The 22,068-nt window shown below is 44.5% G+C and overlaps 2 protein-coding genes across 6 annotated transcripts in view; both read right to left on the bottom strand.

Annotated features, from left to right (window-relative positions):
* The window catches only part of camkk1a (calcium/calmodulin-dependent protein kinase kinase 1, alpha a), a 44,965-nt gene extending 40,600 nt beyond the window's left edge, over window positions 1-4,365 (bottom strand). For both annotated transcript variants that reach the window (XM_086130242.1, XM_086130243.1), the window contains exon 1: window positions 3,856-4,365. The gene's annotated coding sequence lies outside the window, so the exon portion shown is untranslated. The remainder of the gene's footprint in view (window positions 1-3,855) is intronic.
* An 11,201-nt stretch (window positions 4,366-15,566) lies between these two features.
* atp2a3 (ATPase sarcoplasmic/endoplasmic reticulum Ca2+ transporting 3) overlaps window positions 15,567-22,068 on the bottom strand; it is a 48,873-nt gene continuing 42,371 nt past the window's right edge. For 2 of the 4 annotated variants that reach the window (XM_086130487.1, XM_086130489.1), the window contains 4 exons: window positions 20,445-20,578; window positions 19,328-19,445; window positions 18,639-18,756; window positions 15,567-18,324 (listed from right to left, as the gene is read on the bottom strand). In XM_086130487.1, the coding sequence (XP_085986613.1) occupies window positions 18,281-18,324; window positions 18,639-18,756; window positions 19,328-19,445; window positions 20,445-20,578 (414 nt within the window). In that variant the 3' untranslated portion in view covers window positions 15,567-18,280. Of the gene's footprint in view, window positions 18,325-18,426; window positions 18,458-18,638; window positions 18,757-19,327; window positions 19,446-20,444; window positions 20,579-22,068 lie in introns of all 4 variants that reach the window. The other 2 variants (XR_015102999.1, XM_086130488.1) reach the window with 2 other exon arrangements.

The raw sequence follows: 22,068 nt of genomic DNA, 5'->3' as shown, positions 1-22,068 counted from the left end.
GCAGTGTTGGTCAAGGAGCAGGTGGAGGTGATGGAGGATGAGGAGATGTGTTCCCTGGGGCTGGTGTTGGTGAGGAAGTGGACAGCAGAGTTCTGGACAAGTTTTTTTCTAGATGAGTGGAGGTCCAAAGAACAGGCTATTGCAGTAGTTGAATCTGAAAGGACTGCAAGCGTGAATGATTATCTTGTCTGTGGTCTGGGAAAGGGAGCGACGGAGGCGTGCAATGTTGCGTGGGTGGAAAAGAAAAAGGATGTTTAACCCTGGAGAACCCACGAGGTCAAATTTGGCCCCTATAAATTCTGCTACTCAAATACTACCCTTAAATCCCAAAGGGTCAAATTTGGCCCTAATCGTAAATTAGGATTAAAGCAGTGAATTTTTGAAGAAACATATATTTTGGTGTTCAGTGAACATATAGCAGTCATTTAATGTATAATTTATCTATCCATCCATTTTCCGAACCGCTTGATCCTCACTAGGGTCACGGGGGGTGCTGGAGCCTATCCCAGCTGACTTCGGGCAGTAGGCAGGGGACACCCTGAATCGGTTGCCAGCCAATCGCAGGGCACACAGAGACAAACAACCATCCACGCTCACATTCACACCTAGGGACAATTTTAGAGAGTTCAATCAGCCTGCCACGCATGTTTTTGGAACGTGGGAGGAAACCGGAGTACCCGGAGAAAACCCACGCAGGCCCGGGGAGAACATGCAAACTCCACACAGGGAGGCCGGAGCTGGAATTGAACCCGGTACCTCTGCACTGTGAAATAGACGTGCTAACCACTGGACTACTGGGCCGCCCATGTATAATTCATCATTTTCCAAATAAGAAAAGGGTTCTTGAGTTCTCCAGGGTTAAGTGATATGGTCGATATCGGATTGGTGAAAGAGTGGAGTCCATGATTCGGCCAAGGGATGCAAATGGAGGGGGAGGGTGTGACCTTTTGGGTATAGTGATGAGGAGTTCCGTTTTATTGCGGTTTCATTTTTGTCCATTCGGGTTTTGATGTCAAAAAGTCAGTCGAGGATGACAGATTTGGTCGAGATTTAAAGTTGAGTATCGTCATCGAAAAAAGGAAAATGGAGTCCATGGTGGTGAATGATTTGACAGAGGGAGAGCATGTGCGTTGAGAAGAGGCGGGGGCCGAGCACGGAACCTTGGGGGACTACATGGATGACTGAGGAAGTGTGGGACTTGCAGTTGTTGACAAAGACAAAGTGATGATAGTCGAAGAGGTCCGAGATAAATCAGAAGAGCGCTGTTCCAGAGATGCCAACAGAATGTAGACGGTGGAGGAGGATTGTGTGATTAATACTGTCAAATGTGTCAGAACGATGAAGGAAAAAGAGAATGGCGACGCAACCAACGTCAGCTTGTGAGCTGAATCCGGACAGAAAAGTTTCATACAGCTGAATGGAGCATGATGTTGGAGTTGCGTGACTGAGTGCTAGTAATGGATCATTGAAGATGGTTCTGTCGTTGTCAAGGTTGTCTATTTTTTTTTTTTTTTAAGTTTGAGCGGGGATGGAACAGAACCGGTGGAAATAACGTTGGCGACGAGAGGGATGACAGTCACAATACGTTCATCTATATCTATACAAAAAGAACTGTTTGCTATCGTATGTTGGTCCATCCTATGCAATGATTAGTTTCATCCATTCATTCATTTCGTTTACCTCATTAAAATACATGGCACACTCATTCATTCACAATATACCATCCCTAAATTGGACACCACCGAATCAGGTATTGAGTATGACTCTGTGTACCAAGGAAACAACTTGATGGAAATCAGCATCACTTGTTATGATCAACCCAAAATAGAAAAACTTTTCAATAAGAAAAGCAACAGGACATAATTTTTGGCATCCAGCAGAACCACATTCTGGCGACTCTCAGACTCACAGACCAGATGTACTTTACTTCACTACATGGGTGAAAATGGGTGTATTTATGTTTGGCTTAAGGAGATGAAACACAAACTGCATAAAATCTCTCACAGACGCGCGCACGCACACACAGACACACACACACCAGTTTCTATCCCTTCGCCTTAATCAAGTGATTTCCCAGAGGCGCTGTAAGACGATGAAATTTTGACATGGCCTCTTTTTCAGTAGCTGGCTTGCACTTCTGCACGATGGCCAAAGTGAACGAGTGGTTCTAATACAGCGCTGAGAAAGCAGCACCACAGTGACGTGTGAAATAGAAGGGAAATCGCAAGTCATTTGAATCAAGTGAAAGCGTCCAACAAAAAAAAAATACCGGTACACAAATGAGGAGAATTTTTTTTTTTTTTTTAACTTTAACATTTTAAGTCTCTTGCAGAGTCACTATTATTTCTTTTGGTCAGTACAGCACAGTGCAGATAGAATATGGTCGTCGGGCCACAGCATTACTGTGCTTCTCATTGCAGAAGCCCTCGTCTGCATAATGTCTATCACAGTGCATATTTATGTCCGCAAATATAATGAACATTTGAAAGGGAAGTGGAGCTGCTCAGGCGACATTGTTGCTAAACACCCTCAGGCTCATTCAAATACCAGAACATTCAATTAATAATAATTATCAAGCACCAAGTGGGCAGGGCTCCAAGTAAAAGTGGACTTCCTTATTTGTCATACACCGCTTTGAATTTCAGAGATGCAGATCTGTACAAGGTCAGTCTCTAGTAAATTCACAGTAAACCATCAGAACAATGGCTGGTGATTAAGAAATATGCAACTTGCAGCTGAGCAAGCACCACTTCAGGCAAGCATGCATTATGTTTATTACGCATCAAGTGGCTTTCAGCAATGAAAATGAAGGAGAAGCTACGTGAGTAATTTGGTGTTTTTCTATGTGGCTACATTTTAGTGAGGGGCGTATCTTGAGGCTATTTTGGATGGCTGTAGGGATGGGCAATATGGCCCCAAATTTTTATCGCAGTAGAAATTGAATCCCTTCGCAGTAAAAGTATAGTCAAGGAGGAGTGTTCAAATACAGTCTTTGAGGGCCACTATACTGCACGTTTTGGATTTGTCCCTCCTCTACCACACTCACTTCAAATGATCAGCTCATCAGTAAGCTCTGCAGAAGGTTGATAACGATCCTGACATCAATTTTTCAGGTGTTGGATTGAATTTGTTAAACGTGGGCTCCTATCCTTTCCTTTCCGTCACGCAAAATGCTCAATTCGCACACTTTGCAAGTCGCCGCTGCACCGACTCCACTTTCCACATTAATAAACAGTATTTCCATACTGCAGACATTATTGTTGTTACTTGACACTAGCTTTACGTTAGTTTCTCGCAACAACTGCCAGACGTTCCACTTTCATTGTTTCTGGCGGTGCTGTGATGGTGAATAGTATAAAATGTGACACCCATACCATAAAGACTGTCAAGCCAGCCATGGATATTGAAATAATTTTCAAGATGGGGTCTATTAAAAGTATAAGAAGATGGTGTGAGTGGGAAAATCAGGAATTAAAAACAAACAAAAAACAGTTGAGATTGAATCAATTCTGTCAAAATGGAGTGAAAAAAAATTGCTTGAACAATGAAATACTTTCCACCTTGTTTTGATGGGGGGGGGGGGGGGGGGGTAACAGTATTTTTTTTTTTTCATTTCAAATGGTCAAGTTGTTTTCACGTGCGAGTGATTTCAGTTACGAGCCTGGTCACTTAACGAGTTTAACTCGCAAATCAGGGTACCTTGTACGTGCCTTCTCTTCGCCGAGATTGTGAAACACAACCGTCATGCATTTTCCCGACCCACTTCCCCATATTATGGTCCGACTGACCGCCTGTCAGCACCACCGAACGCATTCACCGAACACGCACACCAAATTAAAAAAAAGTTTCACTCACCCAAATGAGCGTCGAACCTCTTCTTGCGTTGTCACAGACCCAATAGGCGGGGGATGTCCCGGTCGGACGTGTCCGTCCCCGCGTGTCTCGGCGAGCACACGCCAAAACAACGCGTCGGTGCAACTGTCCTGCCCGGCTAGATGCGAACGAGAACCACCAGCTGCTGACCTGAGATGTGTCCCATGTTGTTTTTGACGTCCCTCTCTTTTCTTCCGGAAATAACAGTGCCACGGTGCGCCCACGCCGAACCCTCTCTCCTCTCTCCTCGTAATGTGTTCGTATCCTCGCTGAAGATTAAAGCAAGCGAATCGGCCACTCCTGCACGCTGCAGCAGCGATCCGCGCGCGTGAAAGCACTCGCTGCTTTTGTCTCACGCTGGTTGCCGCACACGGGAAACCATAACTTCAGTTATTCGCCTTGACTTGAATGACACGGGTCCTATATTCCGCCCGGTTCCCTGCAGCGTCACGAGAATGCGCCAGTCATATTTACAACACAGAGATAGAATAATCTTGGACTTCCTGCACATTGCATTGCCCTCTGTATTCATGCAAGATCGCACGGACCTAGATATTCCCACATCCCCATTTTATATTGGTTGATTTAATCCGTGCATTTGTTTGGAACGATGGAGAGAGAGCGCCACCGTTGGGCTCATTTTTATTACTACATAAAGCGTTTCTTAAACGGCACAACTCGAAACGTCTTTCAACGGCAAATTGGCAGAGCAGTGACTCGGGGCAAAAAAAAATAATAATAATAAACCACAATGTAATTTGAGTCATCCTGCTCAAGCATTCAGAGTACACTTGAGATTTATTTTTCATTTTGAGATTTTTTTATTTCGTCTTGTTAGCGCGTCAGCCTCACAGCGCAGAGGTGCAGGGTTTGATTCCGGGCTCTGGCCTTCCTGTATAGAGTTTGCATGTTGTCCCTGTGTCTGCGTGGGTTTTCTCCGGGTACTCCAGTTTCCTCCCACATTTCAAAAACATGTGTGGCAGGTTCATGGAACATTCTAAATTGTCCCCAGGTGTGATTGGGAGCGCGGATGGTTGTTCGTCTACGTGTGCCCTGCGATTGGCTTGCAACCAGGTCAGGGTGTCCCCCGCCTACTAGCCAAAGACAGCTGCAATAGGCTACAGCACCCCCCGCGACCCTTGTGAGGATAAGCGGATCAGAAAATGCATGGAGGAATGGACAAACTGACCTCTACTTACGTTTACACATTGACAATTAGATCAGGGGTGTCAAACTCATTTCACATTGTGGGCCACATACGGCCTCGGTAGATGTCAAGTGGGCCGGACCATTAAAATTATACCACACTCTGTTATAATCAACCAAAATATGTCTTTCCTTTGTTTTGGTCTAAGGAAGCACAAGAACATTAGGAAAATGTTGAAATTTAATGAACATATCTTTTACAAAACATTTCATGAAGCACCTTAGATTTCCTTAGACAAATGTGCAATTGGCTTTTATCATTCACATATGTGCATTGCAACTGATTGTACAAAGGCACAAAACTTTAACAAGTAATTGGTATTGAAAAATATCGTGATGCACTTTAAGATTAAATTACATTTATGAAGAAAGGAATTTTTCAACCATTTACACATGTGCATATAAAATCTCAATTTAATCCTTGCCTACAATTTACAAACTAAGGAGAGTGTTATTAAATGTGTAAAGAATAAAGTATTCACATGTCCTTGATAGTGTCTGCTGTGTTGGGTCTGTCTCAGTGAGAGATGAAGCAGCTGTTGTCTTCTACTCTGATCAAAACAGTGTGTCCCTTAGCGGATACTCCATAAATTGTACCTCCTTAAAAATATTAATTATGTGTCTTTTATGCATTTTTTTCACTTATCCCGCGGGCCTGATGGAACCTCTTCGGCGACCGGTTCCGGCCCGTGGGCCGTATGTATGACACCCCTGAATTAGATCGATCAAATTGTCACATCTAAAATAATCCTCATGTTATGGTTTGAGTGTGAATGCTCCAGAGAAGCAAACATGACAGCATGCATGTTTATGCAAGGGGTGAAAAAGTGGTCGTACTGTAAACCATCATCAGCATTGCTGTTTCAATGCACTGAACTGCAAATTGCAAATAGGCTGCTGTAAATTGGCATTCATTCATCACAATGTTGCTCAAAATGGCCCAATTGTTCAAACAAATGCTTGCGCGCAAATAACAATGCTTTTTCTTTTCATGTACGGTATGCTCCAATATATTCCGCAGTAACAACAATACTTAATAGCATTACTTTCAATACACAAATATTTACGCCTACATGTAACACCAATTTTAAAGGGCACCGCTTCATTTATGTCGTATTATCTTCCAATTTCATTCATACCTGTCAACTTTTCGGAGCGCCAACCTGTATAAACTACCAAAAAAATCCTTATAAAGAGCAAAAAATCCTTATAACATACCAAAGCATTTTATATGTCAAAATAACGGCAGAAAAAAAACCCACGAAATTTTCAACGAGATTTATTGTAGATCTCCATGATACAATGTCTGGTTAATGTCTAATCATCATTCTACTTAGTGGCATTACTGTGTTCAGAGTTGTATTCCTGCATTACTTTTTTCACCAACTCCAAATCATTTGGAGTTGGTGAAAAAAAAAACGGAAATTTTCAGAATCCATATGATTCGTGCGATACGACCATATACGTAAGATTCACCACAAATTCACCGTATGAACTATGGCTAAACCGTATGAGTTGACAGGTATGTCCATTGTTAAATTTCGAGTGTTCCAAAACAAATTGTTTACCAACAGCATCCACATTTGATTACTGCGACGTCGCACTTTTTAAATACTGTAGCTGACAAAGCTCTTGTCGTCTGGCCTTCGCATCCTTTGGCATGAGCCGCAAGAATCATCCTCTTCTTTACGACCGCTTGCTGTGAGGAAGAGGTCACAGCGTGTGCCTTCTTCTCCTTGCCAAGAATCTCCAAAGAAAAATAATATCCTCACACAGCTTCGACTGCAAAGACATCAGAGTGTCCAGCGAACCGCGCCTGCTTGTTGATTTATGTTGAGCAGCTCAGTCACAACACAACCTTATATGTCTAAATGTTAGGCGCTCAGTTAAATAACACCAGATGAGCCTCCTCCTCGAGTTCCAAGTCCTCATGGTTCAACGATAGTAATTTACAAGACATTTCACAAACTATCCCAGCGAAATAATTCACGAAGGAGAAATGATGGATCTTGCCACTAAGTTTCCGTGAGTCTCAAGAACATTCTTGGAAAATGAGCTTTCTGCTAACTATCCCAAGGATAGAGACACTTTCCACGCTGACAGCAAAACACGTATTTTGTTACCATGACAACTATGCACGGCGCTAGGGATAGCTGACCTTAGCGCCCAGGAACCTAAACAAGCGTGTGAGAAGTCTGTCAGCATGCATTTGAGTTTCTCTCACCAAGCTGTCAGTTAATTACTCTGGGGACCTTTTGGATGTCACGGAGGAGACAACTTCACCAAGTCATGAAGAAAGTCACGTTCCTGCCAATCTGCGCTTCTGACAAAAGTTTACATTTAAAACAAACACTTCACTTGCTGCCCCCCCCCCTTCAAAAATAGACCCATACAGATATACTTACATGTTTAACTCCTCACTAATAGGTGGGGAAACACTCCAGAGACACAACTATTTATATACAAATGATTCAAAGTCAATTTTCCCAACAACTTTGATGTTACTGGAGTGAAGTAGAGTAGCTTCGGAGACTGAACAACACTAAACATGTCTTGTCTGACTGGTTTCATTGAAAAGGTTGTCATTGTTTTCCACTGCATTCCTATAGGTGGTAGTTATGCACAATGTGAGTGTCAACCGTAACATGTCGTCACGACCCCGTTGGGCATTAATGAAAAGAATTGGACTTTAAATGAAATTGCAGAACTGTGAAAATTAATTCCTCTTATAGATTAAATAAAAGTAAGTCTCTATCCACATCCACATATTAATTCGCACACTGGTTAAGTATTTTATGTTTCACACTTATGCAACAAATAATGTCAAGGGCAGAAAGGTACAAAGTTGCCCTTTGGAGCCGTAAGAGTCTGCACATTTTTATTATATATATATACAGTATATGCCAAACAAAGGCTCCAAGCCTTGTCCAGCCGCCTAAAGCGGTACACGAAAGAGAATGAGGCCAGACGAATAAACAGGCTGTTCGCAACACAACCTGCAAAAGTGTACGCTCAGTGGCAGGGTCCTAACAACAGAGCTGACCCACCAAGACTGGAAACTGAAAGGTACTGGAAAGGCATATGGTAGAAGGAGGTTGCACATAACAGCAGTGCACAATGGCTGGTGACCCTGAGAGAGGAGCACAGCAACCTCCCTGAACAGAACCCAGTTACCATAACAGTGGCAGACATACAGGAAAGAGTCTCAGATATGAAGAACTGGACAGCACCAGGCCCGGACATGGTCCACACCTACTGGCTAAAGAAACTCACAGCACTCCATGAGCGCCTAGCAGCACAAATGAACCAGCTGCTGAGGGATGGGATTCACCCAGGATGGCTAACCGAAGGGCGAACGATCCTGATCATGAAGGATCCCTCAAAGGGTGCAGTCCCATCCAACTATCGGCCAATAACCTGTCTCTCCACAACATGGAAGCTCATGTCAGGCATCATTGTGGCGAAGATAAGTGGACACATGGATCAATACATGAGCGAAGCACAGAAGGGCATTGGTAGAGATTCCAGAGGAGCCAAACATCAGCTCCTGGTTGACAGAACAGTCGCACAAGACTGCAGGTCCGGACGTACCAACCTGTGCACAGCCTGGATTGATTACAAGAAAGCCTATGACTCGATGCCACATACATGGATCACTGAATGCTTGGAGTTGTATAAGGTGAACAGGACCCTAAGAGCCTTCGTTGCGAACTTGATGAGGATGTGGAAAACCACACTTGAAGCCAATGGCAAGCCACTTACCCAAGTGTCCATCAAATGTGGCATACACCAAGGTGATGCACTCTCCCCACTGCTGTTCTGCATAGGACTGAACCCCCTAAGCCAAGTAATCACCAAGACAGGCTATGGATACCGCCTCAGAAATGGAGCTACAATCAGTCACCTCCTCTACATGGATGACATAAAGCTGTATGCTAAGAGTGAAAGGGACATAGACTCCCTGATCCACACAACCAGGATCTACAGCAGCGACATCGGGATGTCATTCGGGCTTGGGAAATGTAGTCGGATGGTGACTAAGAGAGGAAAGGTAGTCCGCACTGAAGGGGTCTCACTCCCTGAAGGAACAATAGCAGACATTGAGGACAGCTACAAGTACCTCGGTATACCACAAGCCAATGGCAACCTCGAATTGGCAACAAGGAAAGCGGCTACGGCCAAATACCTCCAGCGAGTGAGGCAAGTCCTAAGAAGCCAGCTCAATGGCAAGAATAAGACCCGGGCAATAAACAGCTACGCCCTGCCAGTGATCAGATACCCTGCAGGAATAATAAGGTGGCCAAAGGAAGAGATTCAGACCACGGACGTTAAGACCCGAAAGCTCCTAACCATGCACGGAGGGTTCCATCCCAAATCCAGCACCCTGAGACTGTACGCAAGCCGAAAGGAAGGAGGCCGGGGACTAGTGAGTGTGAGAGCCACTGTCCAGGATGAAACATCCAAGCTCCATGAATACATCAAGGAGAAGGCTCCAACGGATGACGTACTCAGAGAATGTCTCAGACAATGGGGAACAGAAGATGAGGCGCTGGAAGAGGGACCATTATGGGAGGACAAGCCCCTACACGGGATGTACCACCGGACCATAACTGAAGTGGCTGATCTCAGGAAGTCCTATCAGTGGCTAAAGAGGGCTGGCCTGAAGGACAGCACAGAGGCACTCATCCTGGCTGCTCAGGAGCAGGCCCTGAGCACCAGAGCCATTGAGGCCCAGATATACCACACCAGACAAGACCCAAGGTGTAGGTTGTGCAAAGAGGCACCTGAGACGATCCAACACATAACTGCAGGGTGTAAGATGCTGGCAGGGAAAGCCTACGTGGAACGCCATAACCAGGTGGCTGGCATAGTCTACCGAAACATCTGTGCGGAGTATGGACTGGAAACCCCAAGGTCAAAATGGGAAACACCTCCGAAGGTGGTGGAGAATGACAGAGGGAAGATCCTGTGGGACTTCCAGATCCAGACTGACAAGATGGTAATGGCGAACCAACCAGATATCGTGATCATAGATAAAGGGCAGAGGAAAGCCGTTGTAGTGGATGTCGCGGTCCCAAGTGATAGAAACATCAGAAAGAAGGAACACGAGAAACTCGAGAAATACCAAGGGCTCAGAGAGGAGCTGGAGAGAGCCTGGAAGGTAAAGTCAAGTCAAGTCAAGTCAACAGTATTTATAGAGCACTTTCAAACAGCCATCGCTGCATACAAAGTGCTGTACATGGAGCAATTTAACATGCACAATAAACAGTAAGACAAATCGGTAATAAAGGCGGTAGAAAGCACCAAACAGTAAAACCAAGAACAAATCTAAGTCATGCTGAGTCGAATGCCAAAGAATACAAGTGAGTTTTGAGGAGGGTTTTGAAGATGGGCAGCGAGGAGGCTTGCCGAATGTTTAGTGGGAGGTCATTCCAGAGAGAGGGACCAGCAACAGAAAAGGCTCGATCCCCTCTGAGCCTCAGTTTAGTTCTTGGTACTTCTAATAAAGTCTGGTCCACAGACCTGAGGCGCCGGGCAGGTGTGTAGGGGCGGATGAGCTCAGAGAGGTAAGGTGGCGCGAGATTATTCAGAGATTTGAAAACAAATAAGAGGATCTTGAAAATAACTCTAAAATGAATGGGGAGCCAGTGAAGGGATGCCAGAGTAGGAGTTATGTGCTCCCTCTTACGAGTACCAGTCAAGAGGCGAGCGGCGGCATTCTGGACCAGCTGAAGGCGCTTAATGGAGGACTGGCTGACTCCAAAGTAAAGGGCATTGCAGTAATCGAGCCGGGATGTGACAAAGGCATGAATTACCATCTCAAAGTGTTCATGTGAGAGGAGAGGTTTTATTTTGGCCAGCTGTCTAAGGTGAAAGAAGCTGGATTTAACAACGGCACCAATTTGCCGATCGAGTTTGAAATCACTGTCCAGTTTAAGGCCCAAGTTTGAGACTGTTGACTTAAGATAAGGAGACAGGGGGCCCAAGTCTACAGGATGGAATGTACAAGGGCCACTGGGACCAAACAATATCACCTCTGTCTTCTTTTCATTGAATCTCAAGAAATTTTGTGCCATCCAGGTTTTGATTTCTTCCAGACAGGATAGGAGTGGCCTTAATGAGAAGGCGTCTTTCTTGCTCAGTGGGACATAGATCTGGCAGTCATCTGCATAGCAGTGGAAGGGAATACCATGTTTCCTTAAGATGGAACCCAATGGGAGCAGATACAGCGAGAACAGCAGAGGCCCCAGAATTGAGCCCTGTGGAACACCACATGACAGGGGAGCAGTGCGTGACTCAGAGCAGCCAAGGCTGACACAGAAGGTTCTGTCAGCTAAATAGGACCTAAACCACTCAAGAGCACTGCCGCCAATGCCCACCAAGTGCTGCAAACGAGACAGCAGAATACTGTGATCCACTGTATCAAATGCTGCAGTTAAGTCCAATAAAACTAGACACACGTGGTCTCCAGAGTCATTTGCCAGGAGGATGTCATTAGAAACGCGTAACAGGGCTGACTCCGTGCTATGCATCGTCTTGAAACCTGACTGGAAGACCTCCAAGATGTTATGTTCATCCAAGAAAATTTTCAACTGCATGTGCACGACTTTTTCCAGAATTTTGGAAATGAAAGGCAGCTTGGAAATGGGCCTGAAACTTGACAGCACATCTGGATCAAGGCCAGCTTTCTTGATCAAGGGTTGGACCACAGCATGTTTAAACTGTTGGGGAACTACACCAGAAGAGAGGCTGCTGTTGATGATATCCAAGACTGATGCGCCAACACTCGGGAGAACCTCCTGAAAGAAGTGCGGGGGAAGAGAGTCGCAAGGGGAGCCAGATGGCTTTGTCTGGCGAACTACATCCTCCAAAAGCGCCAAGGACACAGTTTCAAAAGAATTTAGCACAGCTGAACATGGAACATGGACAGAGGGGTCAGATGCGGTATTTGAGACCGGAGTCCTAGCTGTAGAGACCTTACCAATGAAAAACTGAAGGAATCTGTTGCACATCTCGGGTGAAGAATCCGAGCAAGTAGGCAGAGGGGGTTTGAGTACAGAATCTATTGTTTTAAATAGTGCGCGTGGGTTGTGACGGTTAGCTTGAATAAGGTCCGACAGATATTCTCTTTTGGCCTCTTTTACTGTGAGCTGGTAGTTACGCCAGCAGTCTTTCCAAATTTGATAAGAGACATGCAATTTGTCATTTTTCCACTTGCGTTCGGCTTTGCGACACCCCTGCCTAGCTGCGCGGGTAATGTCGTTAAACCATGGCTCGGGTTTAGGTTTTGGGAGCACAGTTTTTGAAGGAGCCACCAAATCCAGGATGGCACAGCATGATGAGTTGAACCAAGAGGTGAGTTCCTCTGTGTTAGACGAGGATACGCAAAGGTTATTAAAGGCATCAGAGAAACGACCAGCAGTGCGAGGGTTAAAAATTCGGCGTTTAAAACTAGGAGCGGCAGATTTCACAGCAGCACGCGATAAGACTACGTCAAATAAAACTGCCATGTGATCAGAAATCCCATTTTCAAGGACTTCCAGATTTGACACCGGTAGACCATAAGCAAGGACAAGGTCTAAAATATGACCTTGTTCATGTGTCGGGCTGGTCACATACTGCACGAAATTAAAAGAGTCGATAAGTCTTAAGAAGTCCTTTGCTAGCGTTTTTTCCGGACAGCACACATGGATATTAAAATCCCCCATTAGGAGGATATGATCATATCTCAGCCTGATTTCCGCAAGAAAGGTTGAAAAGTCGCTTAAAAAGTCTTTGTTGTATTTAGGAGGACGGTAAATGACAGCACAGAGCACCGGGAAAACACGACCGACTTCAAAGAAGGTTGCTTCAAAGCTGGTGGCCGATGTGGTGAATGTGCACCGTTTACATTTGAAATTGTTCTTAAAGATGCTCACCGTTCCTCCACCACGGCCTGATGTCCTCGGGGTATCGAGGAAACCACAGTCGGGTGGCAACAATTCAAGCAAAGCGTTGTACTCACCAGTACCTGCCCAAGTCTCCGTCAGACACAGGAAATCCAAGGTGACAGTCGTGCCTGTGGTGGTCGGAGCACTCGGGGCAGTGACCCCCAAACTAGATGAGTGGTTGCAACAGATCCCGGGAACAACATCGGACATCTCAGTCCAGAAATGTGCAGTGCTGGGAACAGCAAGGATACTGCGCAGAACCCTCAAGCTTCCTGGCCTCTGGTAGAGGACCCGAGCCTAATGAGGGACGGACACCACCCGAGGGGTGAGATGAGGATTTTTAAAAAATATATACTGTATATATATTCATTCATTCATTCATTTTCCGAACCGCTTTTATCCTCACCAGGGTCGCGGGGGGGGGGGGGGGGGGTGCTGGAGCCTATCCCAGCTGTCTTCGGGCAGTAGGCGGGGGACACCCTGAACTGGTTGCCAGCCAATCGCAGGGCACACAGAGACGAACAACCATCCGCGCTCACACTCACACCGAGGGACAATTTTGAGTGTTCAAACAGCCTGCCATGCATGTCTTTGGAATGTGGGAGGAAACCGGAGTACCTGGAGAAAACCCACGCAGGCCCGGGGAGAACATGCAAACTCCACACAGGGAGGCCGGAGCCGGGATCGAACCCACGACCTCTGCACTGTGAGGTCGACGCGCTAACCACTGGATCACCGGGCCGCCCCAGTATATATATATATATATATTTTTTTTTTTTTACCACGAAATCCTTGTCCGTTTCTTTCAGAAAATAATTTGGTAGATCACAGGTCAGTGATACTTTGAATCTGAGGCACAGTCATGCAAGGCCTGAACAGAAAAAAAGGCCTTCCCCAAACTATTCCCGTAAAACCGAAAGCAGAGAATTCTTTCTTCATGCGCAAGGTCACAAATGAGCTGGAGCTTATCCCAGATGCCTTCAGGGGAGAGAACGGCTCCTTCCTGGGTTGCTTGCCAGTCAATTTGCAGGGCACGTCGAGAGAGAAAACCATTCACACTCACATTCACACCTAAGGACACGCCTGGTTCTGGAATGTGAGAGGTGAGAAACCCCCCTGTAAAGAAGTGCTTACAACTATTCCACCGTGCTACCTTCTCCTCGTTAAATTAAAGAGGTGTGTCTGAATACTTCCGGATGTAATTTAGATGCCGGAAGTGGTTTAAAATATTAAGCGAAGCATCGACAAAGTGGACACTAGAAAAAAAAATGGCGCGTTTGTCGTCATCGCTGTATTAAAACAGTTTTAGCTTCTGCCTTTTTACTTCATCCGCACACACGTCTTTTTTCATATTTCTGTGTTTTTGCAGCGTCATTGCCGACTCCTAACAGAGCGTCCTTTTTAACAGCCCATCATGAAACACTGCAGAGGCAGGAGATGCATTTCATTGTCTGATCGTGTTTGTGTGTGCGTGCGCACGACCTTCTCATTTGTTTCGTGTTGCATGAAGATTCATCACCTGCACTATCTGGCTGTCTCGAATATGTGTGACTGTGGAACTATCATGTATCCATCCGAAGCTCAGAGTGGACATTTCAAACGGTCTCTTCTTGAGATCATCCTCTTACTGTGAGAGTTTTTTTTTCTATGCAAGCGTTCTACTTGTACAACAGCAAGTTCCCCACGAAAATGTGCTAGTCGAGCCAGGTGTTTGACCAGTATCGAAAAAACCCCCCAAGTTGTATTGGAGAAGCATCACTTCCCTGTCCTGAGCACAAATGTCTGAAGTGGAGAAACTCTTTTCCTCATTCCACAACAAACTTCTTATGACGCTGCAAAGCTGATTTTGAATTTGAATTTGAAGGGTCATGAAAACACAAGAGGTGGTGAAATATCGCCCTCTGCTGGTGGTGTAAGTCCAATGCATGTTTAAACGAGCACGTAATCGAATGGCCACTTGCTTACTCCTCTCGAAAACGCAAACGAATCACGCGGAGCGATGCTGAATGAGAATCTAAATTAAGATTACGATTGATGCTGCAGTGGCATAAACCTTGTACTGGGTAGTGGACATATACATGCATATGTACATACACACTGTTCCATAAATATTTGGACATTGACACAATTTTCAGTTTTTCATAAAACCGCAATGGATTTGGAATGAAACAATCGAGACGTGATTTAAATGCAGACTCTGAGCTTTAATGGGAGGGTGTTTACATCCAAATTAGGTGAACGGTGTCGGAAATACAACACATTTTATCTGTGCCTTTGACTTTTTAAGGGAGGAAAAAAATTGGACAATTGGCTTCTGTTCCATGGCCAGGTACAATGCACATATGTTCATATGCATATACACGTACATGCAGTATATGTCCTTCATTTTCATTTCAAATTGTATTTTACAGAATCAAATTTTAGTGAGACTTGGTTTTGTAATTTCACTTTTCATGGGTGTGAAAGCACCTATTTGTATACAAACAATTAAAAAGTTAATTTTCTTTTCATATGTAACCTGCAAAAAGTAAAAACAAAATAGAAGCTCAGAATAAATAAGATAAATAATCTTTATTTCCACGTCTTTGTTATTTATAAAAATTATGTGTCCACAATCAATATTAACAAGGCAATACAGACAATCTTTTTCCGTTTTTCAGTTGAAAGTCAGGCTCTCGGGACTTTTATTTATTTAAATTGTGACTTGTTGTGGATATGAACATGATCGCCACACTACTGTGAGACAACAAGGTTATCTGAGATGGTCGGTGCACCATGATGGCGGTCCCATCAATGAGTTCAATTTCTCAGGACGGGCCATTCGTCTCCAGAGCCTGCTTATCTACACCAAGCCCTTCACTGTACAGCCACACAATTTCACTACCCAGAATCCTTCACTGCTTCTTGCTCATCGTCAACCAGCGTTTACACGAATTCTCGATCGTTGTCACACCGGCAAACTGAAACGATCACTGTCATTGTCAATCAATCAGCGTAATGATTCTCAAACTTGACATTGTATGCTTCCCCGACAGTCACCACACAAAAACTCAAATGTAAAAGCCAAACAAAAAAGGATCAAGAAATAACTCTCTATTCTACAAAATCCAAAGAAGTGCCAAAAGGGGGGGGGGGGGGGGGGGGGGAGTAGTTTCATTGATACTCCCCAAACAATCTATATACTGTATAGGTTATTATTACAGTAACATGATTCCATGCAATCATATATTCATCTTCTGTACAGAATTAAGGATTCAGTAGTAAATAAACATTTATAGACCTCGATGGGGCCCGGTGGCCAGAGGTTGGCAAGCGATGGGAAAACCAGGACATGGGAGCATGTGGTTCTGAGCACACTTTCTCTTCTTGGTGTTCAAAAGATTTTATTTTATTTTTTATTTGATTTATTTATTTTTTAAGAAATCGAAACGAATTCATTAGGAACACTTGCACCGTTTTCGGCCTTTTTTTTTCCGGGTGCGTGTTCGGCAAGTGGATCAAAGAGATGAAGGAAAAAAAAAAAAACGAAACAAACATGCAGCCAACCACTGTGACCCAGTCCACAGAGCTTCCGGACCCGACACGAAACCAATAATTTAGAGCTAAAAGACACAATCTCAACCGTGCGCTTTCTTTCTAATACATTATTGAATTATCTAAAACATGGACCCTTTGAGTTTCTAAAAGACTTGAGAACGTAGGAGAAGCGAAAGAGTAGCGCGCCAAGCACACACGGCAAAAGCTTTTGAACCTCATGACCAACATTTGACTTTTAGGGGTACACAGGAATGGTCGCGGTGGGCAAAAACATCATTAAGGGCTCGTAAGACATTCATTTTCACCACTTGGTCCAAGTGGAGTTGCAGTGGGGCTGTATAAGGCCTGGTGTGATTCAATACGTACTTTTGAGGCAATCAAGCAGTCTACTTGCCATTCTTGAACTTATATTGTACAATACGTTCAACTCAGAGCCTGAAACGTCAACCAGATTACGGGCCACACCACTCCGAAAAATGTTAGCGATGAACAGGATGAACTAAAAGTGCCCAATAATCTTGACAGCTGCATTTCATGTAATCTTCCCTAAACCTTTGAATGCAAATATCACAACTTTTCAATGTTTTCGTTTTTGCCTCGTTCTCTACGAAGGAGCTGAATGTTAAAATACGACAACGTTTCCGAAACAAATCCACTCATTGACCCATTTGATTTGATTGGCGGGACCTCACAGTTCTGAACTTCGAACAATGCTCTAAGAGAGAAGTTGGCAATAAGCTTAGAGTGAAGTGCCAGTAAACTTCGAGTGTCACCGAGGGGTTGCAACACAGACACGGAAAGACGGCAAGAATCACAGAAAGGTATCGCGGCCGATGTCCTCGGACAACCTGTTGCCATTCAGCTCTTTTCAGAGAAAGCAAAAAACCACCGCCAAAAATATTGAAACATGGACCAGTTGAGCTCATGCATTAAAAAAAATAAAAAAGTTGAGAGAATGTCAGCTGTCAAGGTTATCGTGCATTTACACACACACAAACAGACAGAATTATTATTAATTAAAAGAGCCAAATGACAAAGACACAACTAATACACAGGTTTTACTGCAGTTTGACCTTTTATCTTTTATCATCTAACTAGACTTTTTCTCGCCGAGTTTTGAAGGTGGGCCCGCAAATAAAGCACCGGAAAAAAGTGGCCCGAGCTCAAGACAGCTGAGCTTTGTGTTGAGGGGGAAGAGATGAAGAGTGATGAGGAAAGCTTTCCTGTGATGACCTTGAGATCAAGAGATATATCACGCTACTTCTAGAAAAGTGATTTGCAGAAGCTCGGGCAGTACTACCAGATTATCGCGGGACGCGCCCGCAGACACAAAGACGCACAGGTTCGGTAGTTCTTGACAGTGACCCGACACACAAACAGCAGCCCAAGAGCCACATTTTTCCACACGCCATCTCAGAGTTTAGGCTTATTTTCCTGCTTTAACACCTCACCCCACCCACCTTGCATTATCAATCTTCATTCCACTGGAAGAAAAAAAAAAAAAAAAAAAAAAGTTACTGCACATTTTTTTTTCCGGCATTCGCTCACATTCAAGCCAAAGATTGCAGCAGCTTTTGTTTTGTTTTGTTTGTTTGTTTGTTTTTCCTCAGGCACGCCTCTTGACTGTGTAGTGATGGTTCATCCGACACGGAATGATGAGTAGGGGGTCGTCGCTTGTAAAAGGGAAGAAGGAAAGCCTGTGTCTAACTGTGAGCGCGTTGGAGGGAGACGACTTAATTCTGCTGCCATTTCCTCCGGTACTTCCTCTCATCATCACCTGCCAGAGCGAGGAAAAAAAAAAAAAGTTATTTTAAGTCAGATGATGAGCAGTTTGCAGTCATCATATCGAAGAGTAAAGCGGTACTAGGAGGGGTTGTACCTTTCCATAGAAGGGAAGATAAGAATTTAGGCTGCATTAGAAATGCAGAGGAGGAAAAAAAAGGAAAGTCAGTGAAAGGATGAAATTGTACTTGATTTAAACATCCCCGTAAGAACATTAAACGGCTTTCAGACAGACGTGACTTGCTCGAGGCTCACGAAACCATCACTTGATGAAATACAATAAATGGGGGGGAAAAAATTGAAAAATACCTTCAAGGTAATGCCTGGAAATATATTTTAGTGCCTCATCCAGGAGGATGACAGGGATTGAAATTTTCAGGACCACGGTCCACTGAGACCAACGCAGAGGGGTCACCTGGAAGATCAGCTGAATGATAAAAGCAACGGAAGACTTTGATAAATACACCGTCATCTGAGGAAAGGTGACAGACACAAGTTTCTGCATTGAATAATTTGCTTCCGAAAAGTTTGGCCATGGTTATTACTGTGAAAATGATTGAAAAGATTGCAAAATAGTTTTACTGTCAAAATGTCGAAGGTCATCATTGGGTTTGTTGTTTTGTCAATACAGTACTCTTTTCTCTTTGCTTATTGATTTTATTTTTGCAGACCAACATTTATTAGCTTCATCTGTGACTCATGTGCCACACCTCCACAAAGTTTCATGCATCATTCTTCCGACTGCATCTTTCTCTCCCATTGACTGTTTTACGATGTGATAATTGGTGGACTTTTGCACTGTACGGTGAACTGCAACATATTTGCGGTTCAGCGTGTTAAATTGAACCGAGGAGCTTTAGACCAGTCGGGCATCCTTTTGGCATCGTGGTGCAGAGGAAACTACTGTGATTGTTGAAGTGAGTTTAGGCGTTTCATTGAGACAAAAATCGCGTGACGCCACCAGACGGTAACACCAACTGCCCCAAAGATGTACTTACTGGCATAGGCTCAACATAAAGGATTAAGAAGTGGAGGGAGAGAGAAAGGACAATGGCTCCCAGTAACCAAATATTGACCCAGGGAGGCATTCGCAGAAGGGACTGGTTCTCGGACAAACTGTCGGGAGAGAAAGTGGTTTTGATCAGAATATGCAGATAACTCGACAGTCGAGCTATATGTTAAAATCGTTGCCTCTTCTTACAACGCTGACAAAAAAAATATTTTATGTTGTAAATTGAAATCGAGTTACGCTGGTACCGCTATTTATCTCCTCATATGAAATTTTCAAGTTACGAAACGCCTCAACAGGAAAATATTGCCTCTTGTTACAAAAGAAATTTCAAGATATGAAAGGTAAAAATACAGAACGGTCTGCTATTTGTAGCTCTGAGTTTCCTGAACGGAACATACTTGTAGCTGCTGTGCCATTGGCTATTACCTGGCATCTTCCTGGTCTCCCATTGGCTAAGAGGGACCTCTACCATATGTATCTATGTGTGTAGATAGATAAATAGATAGATATGTGTCTATGCAGCGTCCTTTTTTTTTTTTTTTTTTACATTATGCACAACTCTCATTTATTGTGCAATAATCTAATTGCAACATGTGTTTGTTACATATGTTGATGCATTTTTATGCTCTACAAAACATCTGTGTCTGAATTTGGGGGAGCTTGGAACGGATTAGGGCAATTACATGGAAAACGCGCCTCTACTTACACAATCTTATTGTTAAGAAATTTCTTCCAGTACCAATTAATTTATTTGTATTTATTTTTCAGACTGTCTTATACTAGGAAGACATGCATTAGGCAGCCTATTATTTTGATCTCATTTTTCCCCCCCAAAAATTCTTTCTAAATAAGACAGCGGGTCTTGTTTCTGTGGCGAGCGGAAAAGAAAACAGCCTTTATACTCAGTCTTATCTTTCATTCAAGTTGTTAAGGTCATTGTATGTGTGTGTTGTTCTGGCATGAAAATTATGCGGTTATCCCTCTGGCAAGTGTGTAAGGCTTTCTCAAAGAAGTGGTGTCATGCCGGATGACGGCGTCTCTTCAATTACAGCCACGTGACAGTTGACATTTAAGTGTGACATTTCAAGGAGACGATGACTGACCTGTTGAGCGCATTGAACATTTCAATGGTAACCAGCACGGAGAGGGCCATGGTGGTGGGGTAGCGGGATTCAAACACCTCACAATCGATTCCCTGAAACACTGGGTTCTCCTCAGTGCACTGCATGAAGTGTCGCTGCGGGGACAGACGCATACAAGCTCAAGAATGTGTGCGTGCGCTGATGCAATGGAGGACCTGTTTGACCTTGTTGCTCAAGTCAAACAAGAGCCCACTAGCGACTTAGTTTTCGGGGGTAGCTGCCAAGCAGGGGAGCCCAGACTTTTCTCTCCCTAGCCACTTCGTCCAGCCCTTTCCGGTAGGGATCCAGAGGCATTCTCAGGCCAGAGAGATCCAGTAGTTTCTCGAGCGTGTCCAAGGTAGTCCGCCGGAGTCTCCTAATGGCGCAAAGCGAGGTATCCCGGAGGCATCAAGATGAAATACCAAAGCCACTGCATCGGGTTTGTCTTGATCTACCATATGGGTGCAGTTTATATTTTCGTGCTCACATACAGTATATTTGATCCATCCACCTTTCGACCCATTTCTTCTGCTTTTCCAGGGTTGGTTTTCGGAGGCAGTTGCCAAGCAGGCGAGCCCAGAATTTTCTCTCCATAGCCACTTCGTCAAGCCCTTTCCGGTACGGATCCAGAGGCATTCTCAGGCTAGAGAGATACAGTAGTTTCTCGAGTGTGTCCAAGGTAGTCCGCCGGAGCCTCCTCATGGAGCAAAGGGAGGTATCCATGAGGCATCTAAATGAAATATCGAAGCCACTTCATCGAGCTGGTCTTGATCTACCATATTGGTGCAGTTTATATTTTCATGCTCACATACAGTATATTTGATCCATCCACCCGTCGACCCATTTCTTCTGCTTTTCCAGGGTTGGTTTTCGGAGGCAGTTGCCAAGCAGGGGAGCCCAGACTTTTCTCTCCCTAGCCACTTTGTCAAGCCCTTTCCGGTATGGATCCAGAGGCATTCTCAGGCCAGCGAGATACAGTAGTTTCTCGAGCGTGTCCAAGGTTGTCCACCGGAGCCTCCTCATGGAGCAAAGGGAGGTATCCAGGAGTTAATGAAATACCGAAGCCACTTCATCGGGCTCGTCTTGATGCGCAGGAGCAGAAGCCCTCTCCTGAGCAACTCTTAGATTTTCACCGTAAGATTGGGTTATGTTTATCGTCCTGTAATTGGCACACACCCTTCGTCCTCTCTTTCTTGCAAAAAGAGTGAACACCACCACAGTCAGAGGGACTGTCCCTGATGCGTTTGCAGCACTTGGTGGGCATTGGCGGCAGTGCTCTTGAGTGGTTTAGGTCCTATTTAGCTGACAGAACCTTCTGTGTCAGCCTTGGCTGCTCTGAGTCACGCACTGCTCCCCTGTCATGTGGTGTTCCACAGGGCTCAATTCTGGGGCCTCTGCTGTTCTCGCTGTATCTGCTCCCATTGGGTTCCATCTTAAGGAAACATGGTATTCCCTTCCACTGCTATGCAGATGACTGCCAGATCTATGTCCCACTGAGCAAGAAAGACGCCTTCTCATTAAGGCCACTCCTATCCTGTCTGGAAGAAATCAAAACCTGGATGGCACAAAATTTCTTGAGATTCAATGAAAAGAAGACAGAGGTGAT

The sequence above is a fragment of the Hippocampus guttulatus genome, chromosome 15 (genome assembly GCF_054856545.1).
Source record: "Hippocampus guttulatus isolate MCC_2025c chromosome 15, RoL_Hgut_1.0, whole genome shotgun sequence".
NCBI lineage: Eukaryota > Metazoa > Chordata > Actinopteri > Syngnathiformes > Syngnathidae > Hippocampus > Hippocampus guttulatus.
This window is presented reverse-complemented; position numbering and strand designations above follow the sequence as displayed.